A 26146-nucleotide genomic window follows, 5' to 3' on the forward strand; every position below is an offset into this window, starting at 1 on the left:
TCAACTCAAGATAAAACGTCGACATTTCTCACCTTGCCTCGAGAGATACCGGGAAGAAGTAGCAAAACAGAGCTTAGAATGAGATGTTAGTAAACAACAAGCTATTAGACATGGTAAACAAAATTAATTGTGTCCCTCTCGATGACATAGGTACGGAATTCGACGACAAAGGCAACGTAAAAACCACTGCCGGAGAATTTCTGAAAAGTGAACTTTGCATCCAACATGGAATTCTTCCTAGAGACTTACGTACAATAGATACCCATCATGTAAACCCGAAATCAGCAATTCTAGTCCGATCAGAGGCAATACTTGTCAATCTGGCTCACATTCGAGCTTTAATCAAGAGCGACCTCGTGGTTATATTCGACACTTTTGGAAGCACGAACAGCTACAACCAGAGTATTTTCATATATGACCTTCAAGAGCGTCTACGGTCTGGTAATCGTGACAGCCTCCCTTACGAGTTTAGGTAAAACTTCAATTGCATTCTTTTCTTGTGTAGTACACGTGGGCCTAATCCGTTCGTTAGAGCACTTGAGGCCATTTTCATCTCCGTAGTATCATCCCTACAATCTGAAGTCAATGTGCTAGAAAACATGGTTACCAAACTACTATCCGACTTGGAGGATTCTATTCAGCAAGAAAAGCTGAAAGATATGTTGCAGTATACCAAAAAATTATCGGAGTTCTACCAAGGTGTTGTCTCTACACGGGATGCTATTAACGAAGTCTTAGATCAAGGTTTGTACTTCGGCTCTATATCGCTCTTGACAGAGCTTTAACTTGCGATATGTTGATACAGAATACTCATATTTTGGATGTCACCATAGATGAAGATTTAGCGGCGATGTACCTAACGGCTAAGAAAGCGGGGTCACCTAGAGACCCATCGGATCATGAAGAAATAGAATTGCTTCTAGAGGCGTACTTGAAGCAAACAGAAGAAGTAGAGAACAAGGCGGCAACACTTATTTCTCATATGAAATCAACCGAAGAAATCGTTCAGATCATGTTAGATACCAACCGCAATTCATTGCTATTATTTGAACTCAAACTCACTGTAGCCACGATGAGTGTTGGTACTGGAGCTTTGATAGCAAGCATGTTCGGTATGAATCTTAGAAATTATATGGAGAACGATCCTTTCGCCTTTGGGATAGTATCAGCTGCAACTCTTTGTACAGTCGGGCTTACATTGGCAGGTGCCTTGCGGAAAGTTAAGGTCTTGTCCAAACCCTATTGCTAGCATTTAGATTTTCGTCACTGTTACAAAATTTGTATATTCGCTGATTGTAATTCAAGGCTTGCACTGACCACTTTTACAATTACAATAAAAACATTTCTTCATTTCATAGTAAGAGAGAATCATAAATGCGACAAGTCAGGCATTGATTCCGCTCATAAAATAATGTCGTTTAGATTACTGTATGACTTATTGTATTATCCTGCAGACGACTGAACTTCTCGTGAGGTTAAAAACTGCTTTTTATTCTATTAATCAACTGCTCTATTTATACTTGTTGATTCGTGACTTATTATATAAAAATGTAAAAGAAATCTAATTTTAAGAGGATATTCAATGTGACTTCGCTGGTAAAGAAGTCCCCTTGAACCGGCGTTCGGTTGAACCTGTCATTTTGTATTTTAGACGACGACAATAACAAAGAGATATCTGGAAAAAAAGGCTCTTCGTCAAAGTTTGAAAAAATTGCGTTCTTCCCAAAAGAAAAAAGAATTGCGCAGTCCGGGAATCGAACCCAGGTCTACCGCGTGGCAGGCGGTAATTATACCACTAAACCAACTGCGCTTCGATGAAATTTTCCATAGTATAGAATTTATATTCTAAAAATGTAAAATACCGTTGGATAATATCGTAGATACTATGTTAGCAATTGCTGTACCGTTATAGCCGTTGGTATGAGCTAAAATATAGTAAATTTTGGCTAAAGAAAGTTTTCAAAAATGATTGAGTCTAAATTTTGGCTCAAATTGGGCAATGTATGCCAGTTCCTTACTTGACTTTTCTCTTTTGGAGAATCTTCTTCTGATACTTGTACAATGTTCGCCGTCTTTCAAACTAAATATCAATGACCCACTTTCTTACATAATGCGACTCATCTCCTTAAACTCACTTATAAAGCAGAATGAAGAGAATACAGCCATGTAGACCAACAAGAAGACGCTATAGCTATTTTGGCGATCATATTTATTAAATATAAAGTACATTTACCACACATAATATTCAATTGAAAAAATTTCCATTGGTGACATATTTACACAAGATTCTCGTGCTCCAAAATTTTGTTACTACCATTTGAATCGCAGTCTATGCGTTTCTGCTTTGTATGATTATCTTATGGATGGATGCTATATATTACCGCCACAACATTCTACTGTTCTTTTCGCATTATATTTCCTAAGGTCATTGCTATATTTTAAAGTCGCTACATTTTAAAGTTTTTAAGACGATAGTGATTAATAAAATATATTATACTTCAATGAAGCTAATTCTAGTACTGTGATGGAGTTCTTTCCAATGAGCGCGATCAATACCTTCGAAATTTTTTTAATTTCTTTTTTTCAAAATAACCCAAAAAGCATATTCATCTTAGTGAACTTGTGAGAGTAAAAATAATAATAGTGTAAAACAATGAATTCGTTCACAACAATGTTGATAGAGGGTTCGAAGAAGCAGTGAGTATTATGGTCATCATAAGCAAGACTGTAGAGACAGCCAGTTTCCATAATATTTTGGCACTAAGTATACAATTTCTTTATTGTGACAAAGGAAGAGACGTCGCATCAAACATAAATAGGGAAAATGAAAAAATGGAAAAATGCAAATGTTATATAAATTGCGCGTTCAAACATCTATAGCTTGAAACTTAGCCAAAGACACCTGTGGGTGGAGTATACAAGGCACGACGATTGCAGCAACCAACACTAGGAAGATAAGAACGAAGAGAGCACTGTACAAAATGACAATTCGTCGTCTTTGCTTACTCTTCTTGATGGAGAGAATCTGTGGCCGAATTTGTTTGCTTGGTCGTAGCCAGAATAGCATTAGCGAATGGACGCGATCTATGTATGGAATTAGACAGAACAGGAAGAGCAAGAATAATATGAAATGACCGAGCAAGAAATCGGCAGCAAACATTGTCATTTCGATTGTCTTGCAGAGCAGCTCTCGCAGTGGTTGGGTAAACGCTATGAGTAAAAAGCAGTATTTTAATTAGCATATTGTAAAACGACGCACCGAATCCCATTAAATCAACACTAACCATGCGGGCCAAGCTAGAATGTAGAGTTGCACATACAGCGAAAAAGGTTAAGTAAGCAGACACTCACTCAGGTTTGTAAAAAAATAGAAGATGATGAATGTACTTACCCCACGGCCATACCATTTACCGGTCCACCAGCCTTGGTTGATATCGTCTGGTCTGAATTCTCGAGTCAAGAAGACGGTAATCAGGACTTTGAAGATAAATCTTTGCACGGCCATGGCAGCGATCATCCCGAGAAGTACGTTTTGGAACTTCCACAACTCCAGATAGAGAAGGAGCTCAAATATGCCAATAAGGTTAACAACGGCCCAGGTGTGAGCAAGGGCCGCCATATATGCTCCAAACCGAGTAAAGAAGGAATCCACACACCAGCCAAATGCAAGAGACAAGAGGAAGATCACGATCAAACCGGCAACGTTGCATACAATCGGACCTAGAGCAACAATCGCAACCCTAATTAATCCACTTTGACCTTGGTTGGGCAATGTGTTGTCATATTGATTAAAACTTCGCACAAAGAGGTATGCCACCATGCAAATGAACGCCAGGACCAGCGGAACCACAATTTCGGAAAAGAAGATGACGCCAAATTTAGCTCGAGGTACATCTCCAGCAAGTTTATCGGCTGGGTCGCCTAGCACTTTCTTCCTATATCCGGTAATTTGGGTGCGAGAAATGCGACAGTAGGCAATCCAGGAGTTAGACCGAGCGTTTATATTTCCACGAGAGAGCCAACGTAAATAGCTACGGTAATCGATCATGAACTCCACATAAGAAAATTGATGTGGGTTGAACAAGAACGGAGAGAAAACCAGTGCGACCACAGTGAACCAGTAATAGATAAGATACGGAGTCCAGGCTGATAGTGAGGCGAAAAGGAGGATTAGGAAATTGCGAGAACCTAAGTAAATGCTAGGCCCAGCAAATCTAGAGTAGAGGTTGGCAAATGGGATTCTTGTTGTGGCAAATCCACGACCAGTTGCAATGTAGCGAGCACCCCCAAAGGCCAGGTTCGTCAAAATCGAATAAGTATAGGTTTCCGTTACAAACACTTCAAAAAATGGCGAAAGGGACAAGAATTGTTTTCCCAAGCGGACAAGACTTCGTACAACGCCTCTCTCCGTAAGTTCTTGTAAGAAGAGAGGTAGAAAGGCGATAAAGAATACGATGAAAACCGAGATGACACAGCGTTGGATCCAGAGAATGATGGGTACAAGATTGTAGCATCCTGGAGGTCTGAGTGGTGAATCTGGAGATGCATTTGGGTTGTACTGACAGATCGTTACCGATGAACTGATAGCTCCAATATACATCATGACAAGCATGAAAACTTGGATCGCCATCATGATGCAGACGTTATTGACATGGAACCCAGGGTGGCCATAATAAAACGTCAAGAACCGGTCAAGTGGCAATTGCGACCCAAGATAATAGTATTCACGAGAAAGCATTTGCTCGCCCATACCGGTTCCAATCTTAGTAACAAAGTTCAGGATAGAGCCAAAGCCAAGATCACGACCTTTACCACACTGAAAGTATTCTGAGTGCTTAATACGACCACCGCGAGAGAACGCATTCATACCGGCGTAGATATCCTCATTCAAGTGGAGACCTTTTTGAGCTTTGCTGACACCTCCGCGAGTTGTCATAAATATGGCATTGAGGAAATCCGGATGACCATAATGGAGCTTCAGTTATGAAAAGGGTCAATCTCATTTCAGTGTGGTTTGATTTATAGGAACCATAACATACCTTTCCACCAATCTTTGCCATAATTCTCTGCGACAAAGTACCAAATGTTTGTTCTTTTCCGGCAGCAACATCTCCTAAAACGCCGATATTTTCGGAGAAGATATATTCACGAGATCCAACAATTGCAACAGGAGATGTCACAGTTTTGTCTGGATTGAAAGAATACGGTGATGTGTTGGAAATGCCCAAGTTCTCGAATTCGGAAAGAACGTTTCGAATCTTTAAGCACTCCTCAAGATAATTGTCTTGATTGGCGTCAATCAACTGTAAAAATTCACCACGATAGAAGATAAGCGCATGATTCTGGTTATCGGATTTTCCATCACCAAGAATAGGATTTCCAGGAAGTCTAATCCTATATTTTGCAGCTCGCTTGCCATCTTGTAGGAGAGGACAGCCCCCGTCGGTGAGTACAGAATAAAACACATTTTCTGATTTTTCCGATTTACCAGGTTCCTGATCGAGGTACACGACTTGTAAACTTGGATACTTTTTAAACAGCAGCTCGGTCGATTGTTGCTCTTCTTTGTTGAATTTGGAGTATCTTTGCATGGCAACCAAATATCTGAATTTCCTCACAGCTATACTATCAAGTTCAGCTTCCAGTCCATCAACATCGCCATGATATTTTTGAACGATTTCAGGGTTTTCAACTCGATAGAGCAATTTGATAGCATGGTAATAGTTCATGAATCCGCTCACCGTGCGGTACAATGTTTGCGCTCGCTGAGATGCCCAGATGCGGGTACGGACAGTGTACTCAGGTGCAGAAGATTTGAAACCAACACAGTAAAATGGCAGGTCGTCAATGTGCGTCTTTCCTGCATACTTTTCGTCGATCTCAGAAGTTGCTGTAGATGAGGATCCTGACGATGAAGATGAAGACTGGCCATCGATAGAAGCGATGACACTTTCGTCCGCCAAAGTTTTGGTATCCTTCACGAAATTTAGCCATTCACCCGGCTGTAGCTGCTTTAGGTATTCCAATAAAGTGACTCTTGAATTTGGATCCTCTTCTCGGATGATCTCTCTCAACGACAAAAGAATTTTTTCACTGTAGTGAGGCTGGAAGTACCAAAGTCAAAATGAGTTTACCAACGTATCCAAGATGTAAAAGGCACTTACAGTTAGAACCGTAAAAGTGGGCATAGACAAGATAGGCATCGGTTCAGGCATTGGTGTTGTCAAACTTTGTGCAAAGAAATGAACACGCCGTTCAGCCTGAGATCCATTTGGGAGGTATTCCTCACCATCCCTCTTATGCTGAGAAGTAAAGAAAGTTGGAGGTTTCAAGGACCTCTTACCATCACTAGGATTTTGAACCTAATCGGGCAATCAGTAAGAAGCTAATTTAAAAAATTATGCATTTCAAACGAGGGGGTTGGCTTACCAATTGGTACAACAGTTTTTGAACATGCTCAGCCGACAGAAAATGTTCCCTATACATTGAAATGATAATGGCATTCCAAATTTGAGAGCAAAGGACTTTGGGTTTCAGCGTCAATGTGCTACCAGTGTTGGTCACTAGCTTCGAATATATTCTCTTTGGTAGCCGAGAAAAGATATTTTGCCAAGGAGTCCAGATGGAGAATCCCAACAAAAACGACTGTATGATAGAGAAAAACGTATTCCATATGATGTACCAGAGGTACGTATCCAAGAAGAACAGAACAAGGTACATCGACATCATCAAAATGAGAGTAATAATTGGCATATTGGTGCAAAGAGACGATCCAATAACAGAGTCGTTACAATTTTGAATGCGCATCTTGTACATAACTTGGAAAGAATCCTTGAATGAGAGAGCTAGGAAAAAGTAGGATTCGACCAATTTGCATCCAAACACACAAAACCATAGAGCAATGGAGATGAGTCTCTCTTTCAAATGAAGATGGGGATAGTTGGCTGTAAACGTCTGGCTTGCAAGTTTCTTTCGACTCTGGCTGCCAGAGAGAAATATGAAAAGGCGCGACATCGGGACAATGGATAGATACAGGGTTGTCACACAACTTATACATAGTTGCGTGACACTGACGATCCATGAATTACGACTTGTACGATCGAAGCCAATACAGTATATAGAAGGGCCAACGTTTATGGCTAGCAAGATGGTCAGAATAATCAGTCTCCGGGTGAGAACCTTGGCACTCCTCCAAGTCAATGGAACATACGAATATTCGAAGATGCATCCAAATATGACAAACAATATTGCTATGCCGCTTCCAACGGCAACAGCAGAATACATGACAGGGGTTTCCTTAGCAGCGATGGCAGGATCGCTGTTTTGGTATACAAAGGTAGCATTGGCAGCAGTATAGTACCAGAATGCAACAATGTGAATGATCCATATGCGTGTGAAGTTGATGAAAAGATGCATCCAGGAGCGTTTTTCCAAAAAGGTCTTATGAAAAACGTTTGACCAATCTACATCCTTCAAGGCCAGGTATCTTCGGTGTTGTGGGAGGGAATACAAGAAAGTGTGGCCATCCTTCATCACAATACGAGCTATTGATTCTGGATACCAAAAAAGCTGGTTGACATCATCATAGCCTATGACTTGCGCATGATCTCGCTCTCTTTTGACGAATTGGCCGTCAACAACTTCATATGCTTCGTCTCGTATGAAATTATACAGTGGAGTAATGACATGGTCCAGGAACGAGCCTTCGCTAGCCATGAATGTATTCACAGAAGAGTCTGGTCCTTTCAAATAATCGTATGCTTGCTTAAAGATGAAACAAAGGGCCTCAGGACAAAATCGTATAACGGAAGCTTCTCCCCATATTAATAGATACAGGGCCAGTTGTTGCGTCCTGTCAAAGTCAGATGTGTGAATCATGGTCTGTTCCCAATGATAATTTGCCTTTGCCAAATCACTGGTCTCATCGACATCGAGGGTAGCAGTCGATTGCTGACGAACCATTTTGGGTATGTCAACCTGCTTGCGGGTTGGCCGGCGACGCTTTTTGGCTTCGTCAAAGTCAAGCTGAGCGGCGAAATACCATTTCCGATAATTGGCATCCTCGCCTCCAATATATTCAGCATGTAGCGTTAAAAGCGCCTGTTCCGGAGACATCCTGCTTGATCTTGAATCCAACATGACCATTAAATGGTCATACATGTTCTTCATGCTATCATTTTGGAAGCCAAATTTGCGGGCAAGGTCGATAAAGATGTCACTGATATCCTCCTGGGCGAGTGGAACATTGGGCGCATTGGTCCAAGCCGGATATGCCGATGAAGTTTCACGTTCATGAGCATTTGAAATTTCTATTTGCGGAGTATGATCACCAGGGAAGGGATGATGCGCATATCTGCTATCCTGATTAACTGGCTTGGGTGCCGGCGGGGGATGTCTATGCATCATCGGTGGAGCACCATTGTTTGGGCCTATGGTAGAAATATATAATAGATGTCAAAAAAGCAATTAGTCTTACTAATGGCAAGTCAAACCATACACAACTACTTACGTTGGAATTGCTGCATGTTAACACTGCTGTGGTGATTGAGTTGATACAATATTAATTTTTGTTTAGTATGAGAGCATTTACAGTACTGAGAACAAAACAAAACAATGTAGTGAATACCTATCACTCTGCTGATATCTTTGGTTTCTATCCTGATGATAGTTAGATATTTCTGGAAGCTCATTATGTGATCTGTTGGGATAATGAGTATTATCGTAGTTGCGTGCGGGTCGTCTGCTGGTGGATGGCGGGGGTGCTGTGTTACCGCTGTTATACCATTGATTTGGTGGTCCACGCTGTTTATTATTGCGATTGGTCGCCATAGTGGGAACTCCAGTATGATCGATCAACTGTGTTGGTGATTTAGACTACGATTAAAAGCAATACACAAGACTTTGACTATTTTTTTTTTTGTATGGCTGAGTAAATAAGAGGGGATTTATCGAAGGAAAATAAGGCGAGCGTTGAGGAGATTTAAGAAATCGATGATGGAATTTACGTATGACATGATTAAAATTAAAGCGATAGAGTGTCTTTTGTTGGATATGTTTCTTATGGTCGGTCACACCCAATCGTTCACGGCGAATTGAACAAAGATACCTGAACAATTCACCTTGCCCTAACCCTAGCACATGCGCAGACCAAAATAATCAAAAGTCCAAACTTGGTCCATGCACGACCCGCTGGAGTTCCTTTTGCTTTTTTGTTTCTCTCCTCTTTGAAATCCATAACTCACTCCACTATGAACAGCCAGAAAGTCAGCAAGCCACCTCTTCAAACCAGTCAATCTTCAGAAAATATCAAATCGTATCATACTATGCTATTCCACAAGGCGTATGATGAAAAAAAAGAGCAACAGGAGCAGTCGGTAGGATTCACGTCTCGACCCGATACGCCGAGGCCAACGCCTAAACGTACTACAAGCACGGGTGCTTTCATCATCGAAGAGAACAACCCTAGCAAGGGAGGCTTAGAGATGTCAAATGGACAAAATCAACCGACTCCAAGGTAAGGGCACGTATGAGCATCATAACGCGCAAGGATTAGTATTGACTTGACTCTTGCATTTCAGCCACGCTATCAGTGATCGCTTCCTTCATCTCGGCGGAAATAAGGACTGATAGCTTGAACTTGAGATTGACCAGTGAAAAAGGTTCAAGAACCTGAAACAAGAGGGTGTTATAGCAGACCATGCGCGCTTCAGTTTATTAAAAATGGCTCCAAAAAAAAATACCTTGATGCGAGACAAATGCATATAACAAAATCATTGGGCGTTTTCCGTAATTTTCCCAGCCGCATCTGGCTGACGTTGTATATCGTTTACTACTCTGCGTTCTTCAAAATATACACCGGCGGCCTTTTCGAATGAGCTCAACGTTCGTTCATTCTGATTACCATTTTCGTACTTGAGCTGTTGCACATAGGCATGAACTTTTTGCTGTGAGTCGGATCTCTTCTTCATCATGCTTTCGGAGTTTCCGAAATCTTGCCATAAGGTTCTACGATACGATCGATCCCATTTGTGCCAACAGGTGGTTCCGTATCCTCTTGCGCACCATGGTGAATAAATGCTCCATCCTTTCATCCATATATTAAGCGACAAGAGAGTTTCTTCACCGAAGAATAAGCACTCCAGATTTTTGTCGTATGGCAAGTCAAACACCAGTTTGCCTGGCGAAAACAGAAATCCAGCCGCTGCGAACATATGTGATCTTGGAGATTCTGACGCATCCACTGATGTTCCTTTAATTCTCAGCATTCCATCTGAGTCAAAATGCGTTGGATAAAGTAGAACTGGGCCCGGTATGGGAATGAGAGTATCATCGATGATGGTCGGTGGATAAGTTGAAAGTATACTTTTTTGAGGGTCATGGCATTTCGAGAGATTGTGCAATAGTTCTTCGTCCCAACCTTGTGCGAATCGCATATGCGAATCAATCTGCATGTAATAATCTTCATTACTGTATAGTTGTTCTTGGATAACGGCTCGTGCAATGAGTGGTCCTCTAGCATATTCGTTTGACCAGTGCAGAGATTTTATGTAGTTTTGATACTTGCGAGGTATTTCGCTGTGTTCCCATGGTTCGTCCTTAGCATCCTGGTACAATACACCCACTTTGATTCGTTCGGGATATGTCGCAGTATCAAAAAGATTTACGATGGTTTTGTTTGTATCTGGGTCTCTGTATGCTGGAACGCTGACGAAAATGGATGGTAGGTTTGCTACTTGTAAGAAATCCCGGCTATCCAATGTCTCTTGATTATGTGCCCAGAGGGTCATTGCATATCGATCAAAGTAGCTTGGAAGCACTTGATGGAGAAGATCGCTGCGAAATACCACCATTCTATTCATCTTGGGTTCAATATCGACGGAAGTACCCGTTAAAGTTTGTAGACGTAAGTGACCACCGGGGTTGCTCACATGTGGTGTTTCTCGCAGGTACAAGATAAAGGTCAACCGTCGCGTCGGGATAAGCGGAGAAACATCTGAATGCTGGCTATACCGTGCTCCGTTTGGGCCATAATGTGCGATTTGGATGGCTTTCGTGAAAAACTCGTTCCTTGGTCGTATTCTTTTTTGTAAAGAACTTAGTATAGTTTTCATACATCCCAGAGGGATACTTAGGGGACCCACTGCATCTTTATCCAGGGTTGTTAACCATTTGATTTTGTCACCACGTATGCTTTCATCCTTCCAATGTCCTGACGCTGCACCCATTCCTGCTGTGTGTAACTCTTCTCTCGCATTGAACGCCTAGGAAATGTGATGTGACTAACAAGTTAAGGCGGTTATCTTTCAGGTATCGATGCCAACTCACCTTCACATGCTTAAGTGCTTCAGAAGCAACTTCCTGAGGAAGGAAGTCGTCGATAATATAGTAACCTTGCGTACCCAAGTTTTGCAGAATGGCTGCAATAGGAATATTGAAATCAGTTGACTCATTGTTTCGGGTTGAAATGTCCTGAATGAAACCATCTTTGGGAGCCTCTGTTCCCATAGACAGTATTTTCAACTGCAAGTCTGGCGGGAGCAACGCGATACGATTTAAGTCAACGTTCATCCAAGAATCGAACCGAAATTCAGTTGGTAAGTTTGAGAATGTTTATACAAAAATGGTACGGTATTTACAAAACTGGAAGGATGAAATCAAGACAAGGAAAAGTAAGGTGACAGCTTTTTTTCTTTTACAAAGGAAAAGCAAATATGGCGATGTGTATTCATCACCACAACCCGCAGTCATCGTCATCAAACGATGTTATGGTCTGCCGACTGACATAGCTTGCTGCATCATCGGGGCGAGCATAGCTGAAGCCTCTAAATTCTGCTTGCCAAGTCGAGCTCAGTGGAGTGTGTTTGGTGTCTGAGCCGACATCAAGTTCATCGTCTACATCACCTTTTCGTTGTGATGCGGTCATGACTGGCTTGAATGGAGGCATAACTTGCTTCTTCACAAGCTTAACCCAATCAATTTCCTTAAAGAAAGGATGTGCTTTGATTTCCTTGGCATCGTCTTGTCCAGCGCCCAATCTCGTAGCAGAATTGCGATCGAGTAGCCGTTGTATCAAATCCTTGGCTTCGAGGCTCATGGAAGCTGGGTAGCGTATTTTCGCCGTCAGAATTTTTCTGTATAGAATCTTGGTGTTATCCGAATAGAAAGGTGGCCATCCCGTCAACAATTCGTAAAGCAAAATTCCAAGACTCCACCAATCAACCGCTCGGCCATATGGCTGGCGGCTTACCACTTCTGGTGCAAGGTATTCAGATGTACCACAAAACGTAGTGGTCGTGTCATCTTGGCAAACATTCTCCTTACACAGGCCAAAGTCGCTGAGACATGCATGGCCGTTATGGTCCAAAAGGATATTTTCGGGTTTCAGATCTCGATAAACAACATTATACTTGTGTAAATGTTCGAGTGCGCATAATAGTTCCGATGTATAGAATCGAGCTCTGTCTTCGCTAAACATTTTGTCGTGTTGCAGGTGACCAAAGAGCTCTCCACCAGAAACGTAATCCATGATGAGATAAAGCTTATCGGCGGTTTGGAAGCTGAATTTCAAACCGACAATGAAGGGGCTTTCACTTGTGCGTACCAGAACATTCCGTTCCGAAAACGTATGTGATAATTCGTTGCGTGAAATAACGGCTCGTTTTGACAAGACCTTCATAGCGTAAGTTCGATTGGAGTCTATCTTCACAACTTGGTAAACTTTTCCAAAGGAGCCATGTCCAAGTAATCGAATCATTCGGAATGAAGAGGGGGATAGCTTCGAGGACTAATAGATTTTAAATACGTGTTAATTGCTGCGGACTAGTGCAGAGCTTTTAATAATATAGGTTGACTTACCAACTCTGAAGCGGTATATGTCAGTTGCAGCCGAACTTCACCAGAAACAGACCCTTCTCCCGTAGTGTCTCGGTCCTCTAGCCGAAACCAGTTGTCCATAGTATGCTTATGTTTGAATTGAGGTTTGATAGTCACACAGCCAAGAAATCGTTCTTCTCCTGAAGCAGACGTGTTTCCTTGGTCATAAACAGAGATAGTAAGATCGCAATCAACACGAATAATATCACTAAGGAGGGATAGAAAAAAAGTTTAGTGAGCATTATGGTTTTCAAATACTCTCATTGGACAAATCAAACTCAAATTTAAGCTTACAAAACCACTTCATATTGCCACTTTGGACAACTTGCTTGCATTGCCACCTGGAAAGGATCAGGCTTGGATGCTTTTGCGTTGGGTATAGGGATCGCAAGCGATTGAGCTTGGCTATCTACAGTGGACTTTAATGTACCACTTCCATCGGACGTTGAGAATTCGTTCTTATCACACTGAAGCAAACAATATGGTCGAGCAGATTTTGGGTTGGTGATATTGAGGTTCCGAGCTTCAACAATGTTAACAGTAAGCTTTCCAATGGTTTGATCTGGAGCTGGCGTTTCAAGTACGGATGGTTGCTCCTCTGTGGACGGCGATACAGGCGGGACCGTATTTAGAGCTGTCAAAGGGGCAACTGTCAACTGTGAAAGGGACTGGCGAGCATACCTGAGTGATTCACCCAGTTGCGTTATCCGATTGCCAAGATTTATTGTCGAAGTCAGCTTTTGTGTAGTATGGAATCCCAGATTCTTAAGTTTAAATTCGGCCATGGTCAAATGGCGATATTTCGAACAAAAGAGTGAGTGTCTAGAATTATAGTGGTCCACAAAATTTTGGGGATCGTACGTTGGGGTAAAAAAAAAAACTCATTTATTTTTATGTACAAAACCTCATCTCAATCTCCACAGTAAGTAGCCAATCAAGGTTCCTATTTCGGTGATTTGTTGCTTCTCCGCCGGCTCTAACAATTGGCTGCGTGGTTCTCGGCTGACCATTTCTACTTTGATGCCCTTTCCTACCCGGAAGTGCAAAAGGTAATCCATGTAGCGAGCGTTGAACAGCAACAGGTGTTTCTCGCCATTGTTTTCCATTTTTCGTACTCCGCCACCGTAGCACTTGCAGATCAAGTCTAGCACCTTGTCCCACGGAAGGCTCATTTTCAAATAACGGGCAAAATTAGGCTCAGCAGTCATAAGGTCGACGGTATCAAACTGATGTAGCAGAGGAGCGATTTCTTGATAGCTATGGCTGTCTACGCGTTCATATATGTGACTCCAATCAAGATCTCGTCGATAGTACAGCAGAAGCTTAATCAAGCCATAGTCATTAGCCACGGTTTGTTCAAACAAAAATTGAATGTCAGAAACAGTCTTACCTTGGATATCATAAAATCTATCTTGGCCTGAGCGCTGCGCACCACTTGTCCTAGTGTCAACCCAATCTCTGGCGCCAGTAATTCATCCAAGGGATCAACATGACCAATGCTAGGGTGGGACTTGAGAATTGCTAAAGGTGTTGGCTTGGAGCGAGTAGAGGATGATATAGTGGTGTCATCGTATGTGACGATGACAAAGTATCGAAGTCGTAGGGTATTCTTATCATAATCCTCGTCATGCTTGTCCAATGAGCAGAGAATCAATGAAAACTGGAAAGGTGTGGTGCTAGCCGCAGTTTCATTAAAGGAAGGGTCGTTGCTGTTGACAAAGCAGGCGACGACATTGTTATCATGGTGGAGGGCTTTACAGCCAATTTTGTTGGCATGACGGTATGCCGTTGATAGTAACCTCTCAGCACTAATATCTATGTCCACATGAATATAGCCGCTCACGATTCGATTTCGAGAATAATTGGCTGGATTAGTATACAGTCGTTCAAAAGCGCGAATGGCCGCCAAAAGATTGACGGAGGACGACAGGTTTTCCGGCGTGTTAAGCATACGCTGCATGTAGCGCAAATGGAAATCGAATACAAATGAATTTACATGAATGAGTGTTTTAAAATTGTCACATTCCTCGGTAAAGGCCTTGAAGCGTTGTCTTTTGGTTTCACGTCCTTCGTCAGCATACGCCCATAGACTCAGTCGACCATAGCGGCGGTGAAGGGTATAGAGAGTGACCGAGACAAAACCTTCGTATACTCGAACTTGGCATAGTACAGAGCCTCCATCAAACACCTTGAGTAAATAAACTGTAGGACTCTCTGCCTCAGTAGTCACAGTTGCACTAACATCGGATCCCCGTTTTTGATCGGCGGTTCCACCATTGACATCTTGAGTATCGAAGCTTATGATATGCATGCCAACTCCTTCAAGATACGTGGCGTATTCTTTTAGAAGAGTTTTGACCACATTGGAATACCATTTGCTAGCACATGAAGATGGATTTTTAACTTTAGGGCTAGTAGCTTCATCATCATCGTCTTTGGTTGATAATGGGGTATTTATGGAAGCAAGCACTAGAGGTGTACGGCAAAAGTGAAGTAGACGAGCTGAGCCCATGATGATAGTTAGATCCGAAGAAGACATAGTTTCCATGGACGAGTGGTTAGAAAGATCGACATAGCGGCTAGCCCATTTGGAGTACACTTTGAAAGCTTTCTCATGCGCTGTTCGAATACGAGATTGCCGAAGATAAGTCTCAAGGAATCCTTGTGCATGTCGAATGAGAGGGTCATCGACTTTAGATACAGTGGGTGAACCTGTATTCTCATAAACGACATCCCTCAATATGTTGTTTGGTTGTAAGACACGAGCGGCGGTGTGAACTTTTTCTTGGCCTTTCTGCGCGCGGTTTAATTCCTTTGCTGCGGCGATGGACGACGAGGTACCGGAAAGAAACACAAGTTCCGTAAGAGAGTCGAGGGTAACCGGGTTCTCTCGATTTTCAATGGGTTTTGGAGAAGATACTTTGACCTTACTCTCTGACAAGCGCTTGTGCACAGTGGGTGGAGTGGTCATGGTTACAGTACCTCCAGTTTTCGGACTTTGTGACGCGGGCAGCTTTGATGTTGCGCACAGTGGTTCGAGTATGTTTTTGAACGGCATGGTGTGATGAAATAATCCCATCTTTTGGTGAACTATATTGGATAACATTTGAGCCCGTGATTCCTGGAAGGTGACAATTCTATCCAGAGTATTGATCAGATGGTTGCTAACTGTGCTTGGCCAGTTAAAGGTATAAATGCTGAGATTGGTGGTATCCACTTTCATTAATACAAAGCAATGCTTGAAAATACTGTTGGAACACCTCTTCTTGTGTGATTGAAGAACTTCAAGCAGTTGTCTTTGAGATACGTTAGAGTTCGACCGTTTGCGATAGCCAGGGTCAGTTACATCTTCCGTTTTCGAAACAGAAGAATTGCCTAAAATTTGCCTTCTTGCAACTTCATCCTTGCCTGACTTGATGGATCTATCCAGCATACTGGAATCGGTAGAACCTCGTCGAGAGTGTGGGTCACTTGTTGACTTTGCAGATAGTTCGCTTTCATGGCTGCCTCTCCTATCAACTGCAGAATCCGTATTGTTCTTGTTCGTAAGGTTGTCCAGCAATCCATTAACGATCACAAACTCATCAGCTTCTCTAACCACTTGTTGAAGATGGTGCGTAACATTATGCAATGACCACGGTAGTTTATGATCTAGGTTGGTTGAACCGCTGGCATCTGAAGAGCGATGTATCAACAATGATGGGGATTGTTGAGTGATCATTTCTATTTCTTGAGATGCTTTGGCCAATATGTCGTCGATACTCCATGGTTGTAGGAATACGTGTTTTGTGAGTGGTGAGATGATCGTGCTTCCCCAATCAGCCGCATACTTCAAAGCCAGAAAAACTTTGTCGAAATGCGAATGGTAGTTCATAGTGTGCAGCCGCTGTGGTTTAGAAAGAGTATCGGATCTTCTCATCTTTTCAGCAGCATCGGCAGTTTCCCGTATGATGTAGTGACAAAGACTTTGGCCATAGCAGCGCCAAATATGCTTTTGTAAGACTTCTGCACTGCATTGACCGTAAGACCATACCTCAATCATAATATGGAAGTTAGCGGTTCGGACACTCGCATCCCTAAATTCGTCTTCCAAGACATGCTTTAGCTCATTCACACTGGTATAATCGAGTTCATCGTCATCATATACTGGGACGGATGCTACTGGTTTGCAGGCGGAATCCATTAGCATGATACAAATTCCTGCCAAACCTTGTCCCGCTTCCATTTCAACAGCTGTGGAAGAAGTAGGTGATCGATTTGCGCAGTTGTAGTAGAAGGAGTATTCTGCTATTGGAACCTTAACGACGCTCTTGAGTTGAGCTATGCTGGATGATCTGCGACAAAGAAAAGCATCCTCCTCCACAGATTTTCGAATTGAGTGGTAATGAGAAACAATGGCATCCTTAATGTCCGAGGCTGCCATATTATGGAATGACTCTGTAGCCAAAAGGCTCTGCTTGATGAGCTCCAAGAGGCTAATGGGATTGGAAACGACAGTGGGTATGCGCAGAATTTGCTTTGTTGGAGGTCTCTGGCTGGGAAGCAGGTATTCCACATCCTGATCAAAAAAATCATTAACATATATATATAAATAAGGCGCAGGGAAGGTGTATTATAAGCATTGGACTTACCGCAGGCGACAGTTTGGATGTCGGGTTTCTAAGAAGAAATTGTTGCATTTCTCTCAACGTGATGTTAGACATTAACCGATTTTCCACCATCTCAATCAGCTCATGTTCAATCCACGAAGGTAGCTCAACTCCATAAACATCCAATATCAGATATCGGCTATCCTGTGCCTTGTACTTTGAATTGGATGAATCTATCTCGGTAGATGATCCTTCCAAACTCTGCACTTTTCCTCTCTGCTGCGGTGTACCGGAAGAAAAAGTTTCTTTGATGGCGGATGAAGATGCCGATATTGGGGTAGATGGTACCGTAGATGATACCGCAATGGTTGATGGTGTTCGAATGTCTTTCAGTTTAGTAACCATATGGTTTACATTTCCTGACGATTCTTCATATAATTTGCAGTACACTACAGTATTCTCGCGCTCAATGACAAACATATGTGCCTTGTTCTTGACAGCGAACATTCGAAATGTTTCGGTCGCCAAACTTTTGAACGCGCCATTGATCGGAATCCTCCAATGCAGCAGAAATTTTTTGGTGTAAAGCAAAGGACATGTAAATTGACCTAGCTGGAACGAGTTTTCCGCTGCAGTTGTTGACACTGACGTCTCTGACGATGATTGAGTTTGATCTTGTTTGTTAGCATCGGTCTCATCACTGTTATTGCCTTCAGACAGATTCTCGTCCTCAGCGTACTCAGGGACTTCCAGATATTTACTGTAGATAGAGAGTAATGGTTAAAGGCTGATTTCTCTGCATCAGGTCTGAATCAGGGTTTAATACATACCTGCATATTCGGGTCTCATTCAATTCGTGCAGTAAGACGAGCCGGTTGACTTTTTCCTGGATTTCCAAAACGTGTTGCTTCACTCCTCTTATAATCTCTGATCGATGGCTGAGATGATGCTTTGAGTAAAAGTATATTTGTATGTCATTTTGCCGAGGTAGCAGTATAAGCCAGAAGTGTGGATTATCAATTCCATGAGCTTGAGAATCATTCTCCAGTTCCGTATGCTCATCAGCTGTGAGTACACTAATGCCTAGGCCATGACAAAAATCGTCATTGAATGTAGGAACGCCTTGGTCCTGTTGTTCGTTCATAGATGCATTCAACGAAGATATGGATGGACTTTTCAGATTGGTATCCGGTTCACCCTTGACGTAGAAATAGTTGTTAACCCTGGCGAAATGATAGTGGCCACTTTCATCTCGGTCTAGTTCGTCCAAGAATACGTTCATTGTCCTCTCGTTATTACGAACGAAACTTAGCGGAAGCACCATCGAAGTTGGAAAGTCGACAAACGGATTTTTCTTAATCAGCTGCTCCTCGATGTACTTCAAGGTCAATTCTGTGACAGTGGGTAAAAGCAGCAGATTATGCATAACCTCCTCCTTCAAAAACCAAGAGAGTCTAGCTTCCGATTCAATCAGAGCATTTTTTTGGTATTCCGATATGTTTGCTGACTTCCATAATTCCATGGCATCTCTGAAGGAAAGAAAACGTCAGCAACGAGAAGAAAGAAGCGCATCACAAACATGGAAATATATGTTACTTTGATGATTCAGTTTCTTGACCATCTTTAGGTTTCGAGGGTGTCTGATGTGTATCCGCCTCAGCGTTGTAATGGTCGTCAATGAGCAATTGTGGTATTGTCATACACACAAGGATCAATTCGGCGCGGGTGCCGTCCCGTGATGCAACAGGAGAATGGTCCGAGCCTATACCATGAGGTTCGTAATCGAAGTTCTCACCAGATTTTCCTAGCGATTTGTAACTCGTTGGCAGACCAGATACAGGTATAACTTGCTCAATCTGTGTTTCAGGGCCTTCCGGGAGTTCAGCGTCCGCTTTTTTGTGGAAAACACACTCCAGTCGAATTAAAAGTGGGTGTTCGGCATAGGAAGCTAGACGATCGAGATTAGAACCTTGCGAAACCGATAGAGTTGATTTGCGGCGATGTCCCGCCTTAGAAATGAATGTCATGGGAGGTCTGAAATAGTAGACGTCTGACTGGCCGGATTTTGAAGTGCGCACAGGTTCCAAGTAATAATGCATTACAGACAAAAATCGATGCTGTATATCTGCTTCCACATCATCGTTACTAAAAAGAAAACGAGTCAGTATTTGCGTAGAAAGGAAAGCTGCTACTGTCTGTTCTATCTTACCATTCCTCGCCAAGCTGATGCAACAGGGATCGCGAATTGAGAAACTCCGTAATATCAACCTTGATATAATCTTGTCTAAGCATTTTCACCATATTTTCCATGTCTTGTTCATCCACCATTCTGCCTTGTAACATACAGGCGTAAATGCTTGTCATAAAGCACTTGGCATAGATGTAATCGATATGTCTTTGCAGCTTAAATGAATGCGTCGATAATGTCGCGATACTAGTTGAAAATTTGCCCTGGTATACCCGCGGTTCAATGTCAAAGTTACCATTGGTGTCGTCTTTGGGTTGATTGACAGGGGTAATTGTCAATTCCAGTGGGTCATCTAACAAAGCCGCAAGTTCACTATGGTTTGAGACGTTTCTACCCAGGTTTTGTTTTTCTTGTGGGAGTGGTCGTAGGGGTCGCTGACGTACGCATTCAAACATCAGGACAGGAACATAAGATGTTTCCTTCATAGCCTTCAATCGATGCTCTACAGTGGCATGGAGGAGTTGAAGGTCAAAGTTCTCTCTAGAACGAGCTGAAGATGGTGTGCGGGGACTCTCCTGGTTTTCAAGCAAGGCATCCATGATTACCGACACCTTAGGTAGTAGAATGGCGATAAAAGATCTTGGATTGATGGTCTGGACGAAACAGCGCATATCATTGATATCTTTCACTAAAGATAAAGAGCTCTCTACACATGTATCGTTTGATGATGTTGTCATAGATGCCATAGCTGCCTCCCAGAATAATGTGTTGCTATCATGTTGACCCAGAAGTATTTCACCTGTGATTTCTTCCGAAATTGCGCTTTCTACGGATGCGTGAAGAAGTATATAATCTTGGTTCAGTTCGTTCAATTTCGAAAACTGTTCTTTGTGATGTTGGATATACGCGGCAACATTTTTGTAATTGGGAAAATCAGCATCGGATATTTCTGATGTAAGAGTGTGCTGCCTTGAAGCTGGAGTTGCTGACGAAATCACAGGACGAGAAACGGGTCTACTCTTGGAAGCAGATTGTTCTTCTAGAAACATTGAGTTTGTCATTTCGTCTGATGGGGAGAGCAAATTATCAGGCGTGATCGATCCACTATTCACCCAAGATCCGGGCGAGGAGCATATGCTTTTGCTCTCTTCCAAGAAACGAGGACATGCATAAAGAGGCATCAATATGGCACCAAGGCGAAGGGCAGCTGTTAAATCAAATATGGTGGATAATGACATGGTCCGCAACGGAATATGACTTTCGGGATCTTCATCCAGTTTTGGTTCCATACTGTCGTCCGAGATCTCAGCAACCGCCTTGAGGCGACCAACAGAGTGGATCTGATCAAAAGTAACCAGACGAGAAAGACACGTCTTATCAAATTCAAATGTATCCTCTTTCACATAAGAATATTGGTCTTCTAACGATGGTGTTTCCGCTGGTTCCATCCATAATTCGGTTGTGATGCGACCGGATTTAGCATCTTTCCAGATGAAGTACTGAATAGCACATGTCTGGTTATCAGAATATCCCGTCATGTTCTCTTTGTAAAAGTGGGTTCTGTCCTGTCTTGGTAAAACAAGCTGATAATCTTGGTTCAATCGGGCATGGCACAAAAACTGGAAAGCAAGATCGGAAAGAGGCATCATCTTATTTTTGCGATGATATTCATCATGATCGTTGTTGGTATTCCAAGTCCATGTCATATGTCTCAGGTGATTTTGAACGATGTATTGACCATTGAGCCAAAGCGCACTTGGCATATACCAATACTGCTCGCTGAATTTCTTGCCTTGCTGTAAAGGCATCAATGCCTTTGGAATATGGGTGAATGAATCAGCTTCGCTGAGATGATCTGAATCTCTCATCAAGAGTGTTGATAGAGGTCGTTTACATATTGCGTATGAACCAGGTCCTTCAGTTTCGTTCGCTTTCTGAATCAGTGTACGCAAATCTCGTAGCACATCTTGGCGCGACATAACATCGACATTGTAGTAAACTACATGTAGAGTAACGAGGCATCCAATTTCCCTCCATAGTCGAATTTCACAAAAAGATGTTGATGCAGAGCTTAAATGCAATAATGCTGGTAACTCTAAAGGAGGTGTAGATACCGTCTGTCTTGCACCGCGTTGACTTTCCAAAGGAGTGTGCGAATAGTTAGAACGGTGGATCAGCTTGACAAATGTACCATCAGGTCCAACAAGAGTCGCCCAGGAACTGAGCATTGATGTAATTTTGTCCAGTCCAATAGCGATTTCTGCTTCAACATTGCTAACATAATCTTGATTATACGTTGAAGTCAGTCTAGGTGACATATAAGGCGATATGTTGCTTATTAAGAAGTCGACACTAGCGTGGTCGTAAAAGCATCGCATTTGATATCGAAATTCGTTTTTGTTGATTGACTCCCAAAAGGTCTTGAAGCTGTTGACATAGATTTCGTATTGTTGCAGGCGCAATGTCTGTGGCTCAACGAAAGAATTCTTAGCATACGGCCTCATCGTTAGAGAAGACAGTTGTCTAGTATTGAAGGTAACTATGGTTCTCAGTATCTCGTCTAGTTCACGAATATGATCCAATGACTGTCTCAAACGACCCAATTTTTCATAGATAGGTGCAGCGCGAGCATCTCCAGGAGCCACTGATCCAGTAACGACACCTAGCATTTGCATTCTTCTGGTGAATACATCCCAATTTTGGAGCATATGTGCATACTCAATATGGGTTCTAACAAAAATCTCTGCCCTTGGTGCCTTTGCCCTTGAAAATATACCACCAGCCAGCATCATAGCTTTGCCATCTATCGGTATGGATGACGGTGAACCTGACGTAGGAGATTCGGAATCAGAAAGAAAGGTGGAGCTGAGCAGCGGTGTTCCTGTTGGGGGAGGGAACCACGATGCCTGTATTCTGTACTCAATTGTAACATTAGGTTGCCAAGCTAGGGTCATTGATATCTGAATATGCTCTTTGCAAAACGAAAAAGGGTCTTCGATCGTTTCCTGTCCATTCCTCAGCGTTTTCAAAGATTTCGAAATGGTGATAGAATTGATGATAAAACCTTGTCGAGTTCTTGCAGCAACAACATGTGAGAACTCTGTTGGAAGGGCGTACTCATAGTATTTGAGTAGACGGTTGACAGGCTCTATCGGCTTTGCAAAAGGGTCCCATGGATAGTTTCTCTGCAGAATGGTCTTTTGCCGATCATGCTGATCGTGATGTAATGTTTGAGATTCTGCACCCTGTTGAGGCCATATCGACTTGTTTCCGCTACCGTGGCTATTCTTCGCTTCCAATTTTTTTCTCTTTGTCAACGAGCGTTCATAAATCAACAAATGGTTATGATAAAAGTTTGGATGACGTGGCTCCTGATCGGTTAGATACCGCACGACAGGATGCGAGATTTCGTTAAGTCTACTATTCAGTTGTTCGCCAAGCTGAGTTGATGGAAAATAAGAAGAGTCGTTTGATGTGACGGGATCTGGCGTGGCAGCTTCATCCAAATCAGATGTTTGTGAGAGAACGTTAATCAAAGGTTCTTGCACACGTCGGCATTTGTCCGCCAGAAGGTAATGACCACCAGTAGCTTCTGCAACATATTGAAGGATATCGTCATCGGGAACAAAGCCAAAGTTGGCCGTCACTGCGTGCCGATGCCCGGATCCCACTTGGATGATAGTACAAGCAATATCGTCCTCAACAAACAATTTGACTACGGATTCTTCTTGTAAACTAGCCTTCATCACACCATCAGTGATGAGAACAACATTGGGCCGTCCGTCCTGCGGCAACAGCTTCAATGCCAGGTGACAAGCGTAAAGTAAGTACGTCAAGTTTGCTCCCGTTCGTCCAAGACCCCACACTTCTCTCTTTGATCGCCCAGTGATAGGAGACTTATTAGAATGGCGACGGGCATCAAGTCCCGCGTCACGATCTGCGTTCTTGTTTCGCCCATGCTTCCCATAGTATGAGTCTCGTGGCATATCTTTTCCTTCCAAAGAATCTTGTGCTGATGTGGTAGTGGTCGGAGTCTCTTGGTTTGATACGGGTTGATCTATTGCAGAAATTAGGTTATCTGTTGGCTGTACGTGTCCCAAGACTCTTTCTTGTCCTACTGGATGCTCAGTAGAGATGTCCAAATCGTAGTCGGTTTTCGCTTGGCGACATGAAAGACTTTTGCGAAAACTGACGTATTCCTTTTGAAAATCGTGGAAATCCGCTCTTAGGCGATGTAAGACTTGCTGTAGGTTATCCGGAGTGAGAACCACGTTTTGAAGGAAAACTTTCATTGTTGGATGGTCACTGAGTAGTGGGATGACGTTGATGTTGGAAGCGAACTGTGAACACTCTGCAATGACGCTGATTCTGATTTTTGGCTTTATCTCTACTATCACGCCCTCCGCGACTCTATAGGAGAATGGCCTACAAATTCCATCCAAACAATTTTCGAGCCTAAATGGGTCCAATTCAGGTAAATCAATCGGTGGTACAGAGGCTTTGCAACACAACTGTACAGATCTCTTACTTCTCCAATACTTGACTCATAAGGACCGTGCCTTCGGCCGGATCCAATGACGACAGACTAGCGCTCATATCTACCATATAGACGGTGCGATATTCGCTTGCAATGCTCAATATATGTGTATGTGGCGATAGCACATAGAGGTTGGGGTTATAGTATCGTCTCGACCGATCATGTCCTGGGCTTGTCATCGGCGACTCTTCTTTAGTAGTCAATAACGACCGGGGAGTCTGCGCATCCGGTTTCGTATAGTCTTTAGACCAGACCTTTTCGATATCATCAGATAGGTACAGAATCTTTACGTTCTGTCAGAGTGGAGGTGTTAAGGCGGTCGTAAGCTCAACTTCAGTACCGGTATGCAAGCACTTACTCCATAAGTTTTGACGGAAAGGGGTACACCAATATTTCTCAAAAGCCATTGATGATATTCATTTTTGGTCCTCATACGAGAAAATTGCACTAGAGCAATACAAATCCGAGCATCAAGCATCTGAAAAGCAATTCTAGTATTACATAATGGATCGACCAAGAGCAGCCTTTCAATTACTTGTACTACAAACCTGCATGTCAAGGTTTGGTTCGGAAGTTTTTGCTTTTGTATCTGCCATATTTGTGGTATTATTCGTAGTTCCAGACTTTGAATCGTTGTTGGTAACTTCATTCATTACCCCGTTCGAAAACTTCACTTGTTCGGCGTTAGACCTAAGAGACGAAGAGATCAGGTTGTCAACTCGAATGCATATGTGGAGATTTCAACTTTTTTTTTTTGGAGAGCAGAATCAGTGAGGCAGTAATGTCCTATGATGAATCGTTGACCTTACATTAGAATTATTAGGCGTTAGAAAGTATAAGCAGCTGTCATAAAGCCTTCAGTTTGTCCAGACCAAAACTCTCACTTTTGCTAACCTCATGCACAATAAGTCTTTTGAAAATGGCATAGACATGGCAGCAGTCACACTTATCAAACAAGTGTGCACCATCTTTACGGGCAAACATTTTTCGAACACGCTGAATAAACGACTAGGGCAATCAATTATGTACAAATACAATATGAACCAGATTGCTGAATGACATATCACGTATACGTTGTCGATCATATTATAAGGTCCGGTTAATAGAGCAATTACAAAGTCGATCCACTCCCAGTAATACACACGTGTCTCCTAAACCATCGCGCCAGCGTTGTAAATATGAAATGGGATTCATAAAGCCACGAAGCATCCCAAATAATTCAAATACAAAGGAATTGAGAAAAATTGCATAACGGAACATGATACATTCAATACAAGCATCTACTGAAATGAACCTGAGAACCATTGCTACATATTAGACTTATGACGCAGTATAGCAACGACAGATTTCTAATGACATACGGAGGTCTGAGCGCACCATTAATGATTTGAGAAAATCTTCTGGAAGGTCAAGTAGTCATAGTATCAATGGGCGCGCACTGGGTAAGCAGTACCATCACAACGAATCACCTTGGCAAAACTGTCATACTGGCAGGCTTCTTTACAGATTCTAAAACCTTTCATGCTAAGTCATAGATATCAGCAGGAAATCTACACGGTAAATGGGATCTGCACTTGTGAAAACTGAATAAGATGTGATGAAAAGTGAATATTTTTAACTCGCAGATCAATATTGAACACATCTTTTAGACACCAGTTAAACGACAAACAAGGGAAAGAAATCGTCAACATTATTTCGATTTAAAGAAAGAATAAAGTACTGTATATTAGAAGCTGCATTGCTTTCCTGGCCTTTCTTGCAAAAAATCGAAGTTTCACTATCGGACACCACGGAATATCGTACATTGCAAAAACGGACTTCGTACGCCGTACGGACTCCGGCTGTGTTTGCCAGGCATGACTGCCTATTCCGGGTGTGCATGGCACGAAATCCGGCGGCCAACTTGAATCCATTTGTAAATACCATGATTGAGAAAAAATATAAATACAACATGCCTTT

The 26146-nt window shown here is 42.5% G+C and overlaps 5 protein-coding genes and 1 non-coding gene across 6 annotated transcripts; 1 reads left to right on the top strand and 5 right to left on the bottom strand.

Annotated features, from left to right (window-relative positions):
* Positions 1-110: 110 nt before the first annotated feature.
* Positions 111-1249, top strand: K450DRAFT_177027 (uncharacterized protein; the record flags this gene model as incomplete). The annotated part of the gene is made up of 3 exons (XM_051584255.1): positions 111-472; positions 533-744; positions 834-1249. 3 exons carry the CDS (start codon positions 111-113, stop codon positions 1247-1249), a joined length of 990 nt encoding a protein of 329 aa, XP_051442980.1.
* A 490-nt stretch (positions 1250-1739) lies between these two features.
* On the bottom strand, positions 1740-1810 carry K450DRAFT_t74. The gene has a single exon. It is a non-coding gene; the product is annotated as a tRNA-Gly (tRNA).
* Positions 1811-2684: 874 nt separating this feature from the next.
* Positions 2685-8992, bottom strand: K450DRAFT_249323 (uncharacterized protein). Its single transcript, XM_051590382.1, has 8 exons — positions 8627-8992; positions 8510-8532; positions 6430-8429; positions 6165-6362; positions 5040-6104; positions 3392-4975; positions 3285-3297; positions 2685-3210 (listed from the first exon to the last, which is right to left on the bottom strand). The coding sequence occupies exons 1-8, from the start codon at positions 8827-8829 to the stop codon at positions 2867-2869; spliced, it is 5430 nt and encodes a 1809-aa protein (XP_051442981.1). The 5' UTR covers positions 8830-8992; the 3' UTR covers positions 2685-2866.
* A 581-nt stretch (positions 8993-9573) lies between these two features.
* On the bottom strand, positions 9574-11146 carry K450DRAFT_249331 (uncharacterized protein). The gene is made up of 3 exons (XM_051590383.1): positions 10980-11146; positions 9741-10881; positions 9574-9669 (listed from the first exon to the last, which is right to left on the bottom strand). The coding sequence occupies exons 1-2, from the start codon at positions 11027-11029 to the stop codon at positions 9771-9773; spliced, it is 1161 nt and encodes a 386-aa protein (XP_051442982.1). The 5' UTR covers positions 11030-11146; the 3' UTR covers positions 9574-9669; positions 9741-9770.
* Positions 11147-11605: 459 nt separating this feature from the next.
* On the bottom strand, positions 11606-13694 carry K450DRAFT_249340 (uncharacterized protein). The gene is made up of 3 exons (XM_051590384.1): positions 13168-13694; positions 12856-13081; positions 11606-12784 (listed from the first exon to the last, which is right to left on the bottom strand). Exons 1-3 carry the CDS (start codon positions 13656-13658, stop codon positions 11729-11731), a joined length of 1773 nt encoding a protein of 590 aa, XP_051442983.1. The 5' UTR covers positions 13659-13694; the 3' UTR covers positions 11606-11728.
* A 37-nt stretch (positions 13695-13731) lies between these two features.
* Positions 13732-25056, bottom strand: K450DRAFT_249347 (uncharacterized protein). The gene is made up of 10 exons (XM_051590385.1): positions 24997-25056; positions 24736-24877; positions 24546-24665; positions 24179-24480; positions 19672-24105; positions 19059-19607; positions 18293-18991; positions 17505-18222; positions 14264-17431; positions 13732-14195 (listed from the first exon to the last, which is right to left on the bottom strand). Coding segments are annotated over exons 1-10 (10551 nt in total). The 5' UTR covers positions 24999-25056; the 3' UTR covers positions 13732-13778.
* Positions 25057-26146: the final 1090 nt, after the last annotated feature.

Source organism: Umbelopsis ramanniana (assembly GCF_025399195.1).
Source record: "Umbelopsis ramanniana AG unplaced genomic scaffold K450scaffold_43, whole genome shotgun sequence".
Classification (NCBI taxonomy): Eukaryota; Fungi; Mucoromycota; class Umbelopsidomycetes; order Umbelopsidales; family Umbelopsidaceae; genus Umbelopsis; species Umbelopsis ramanniana.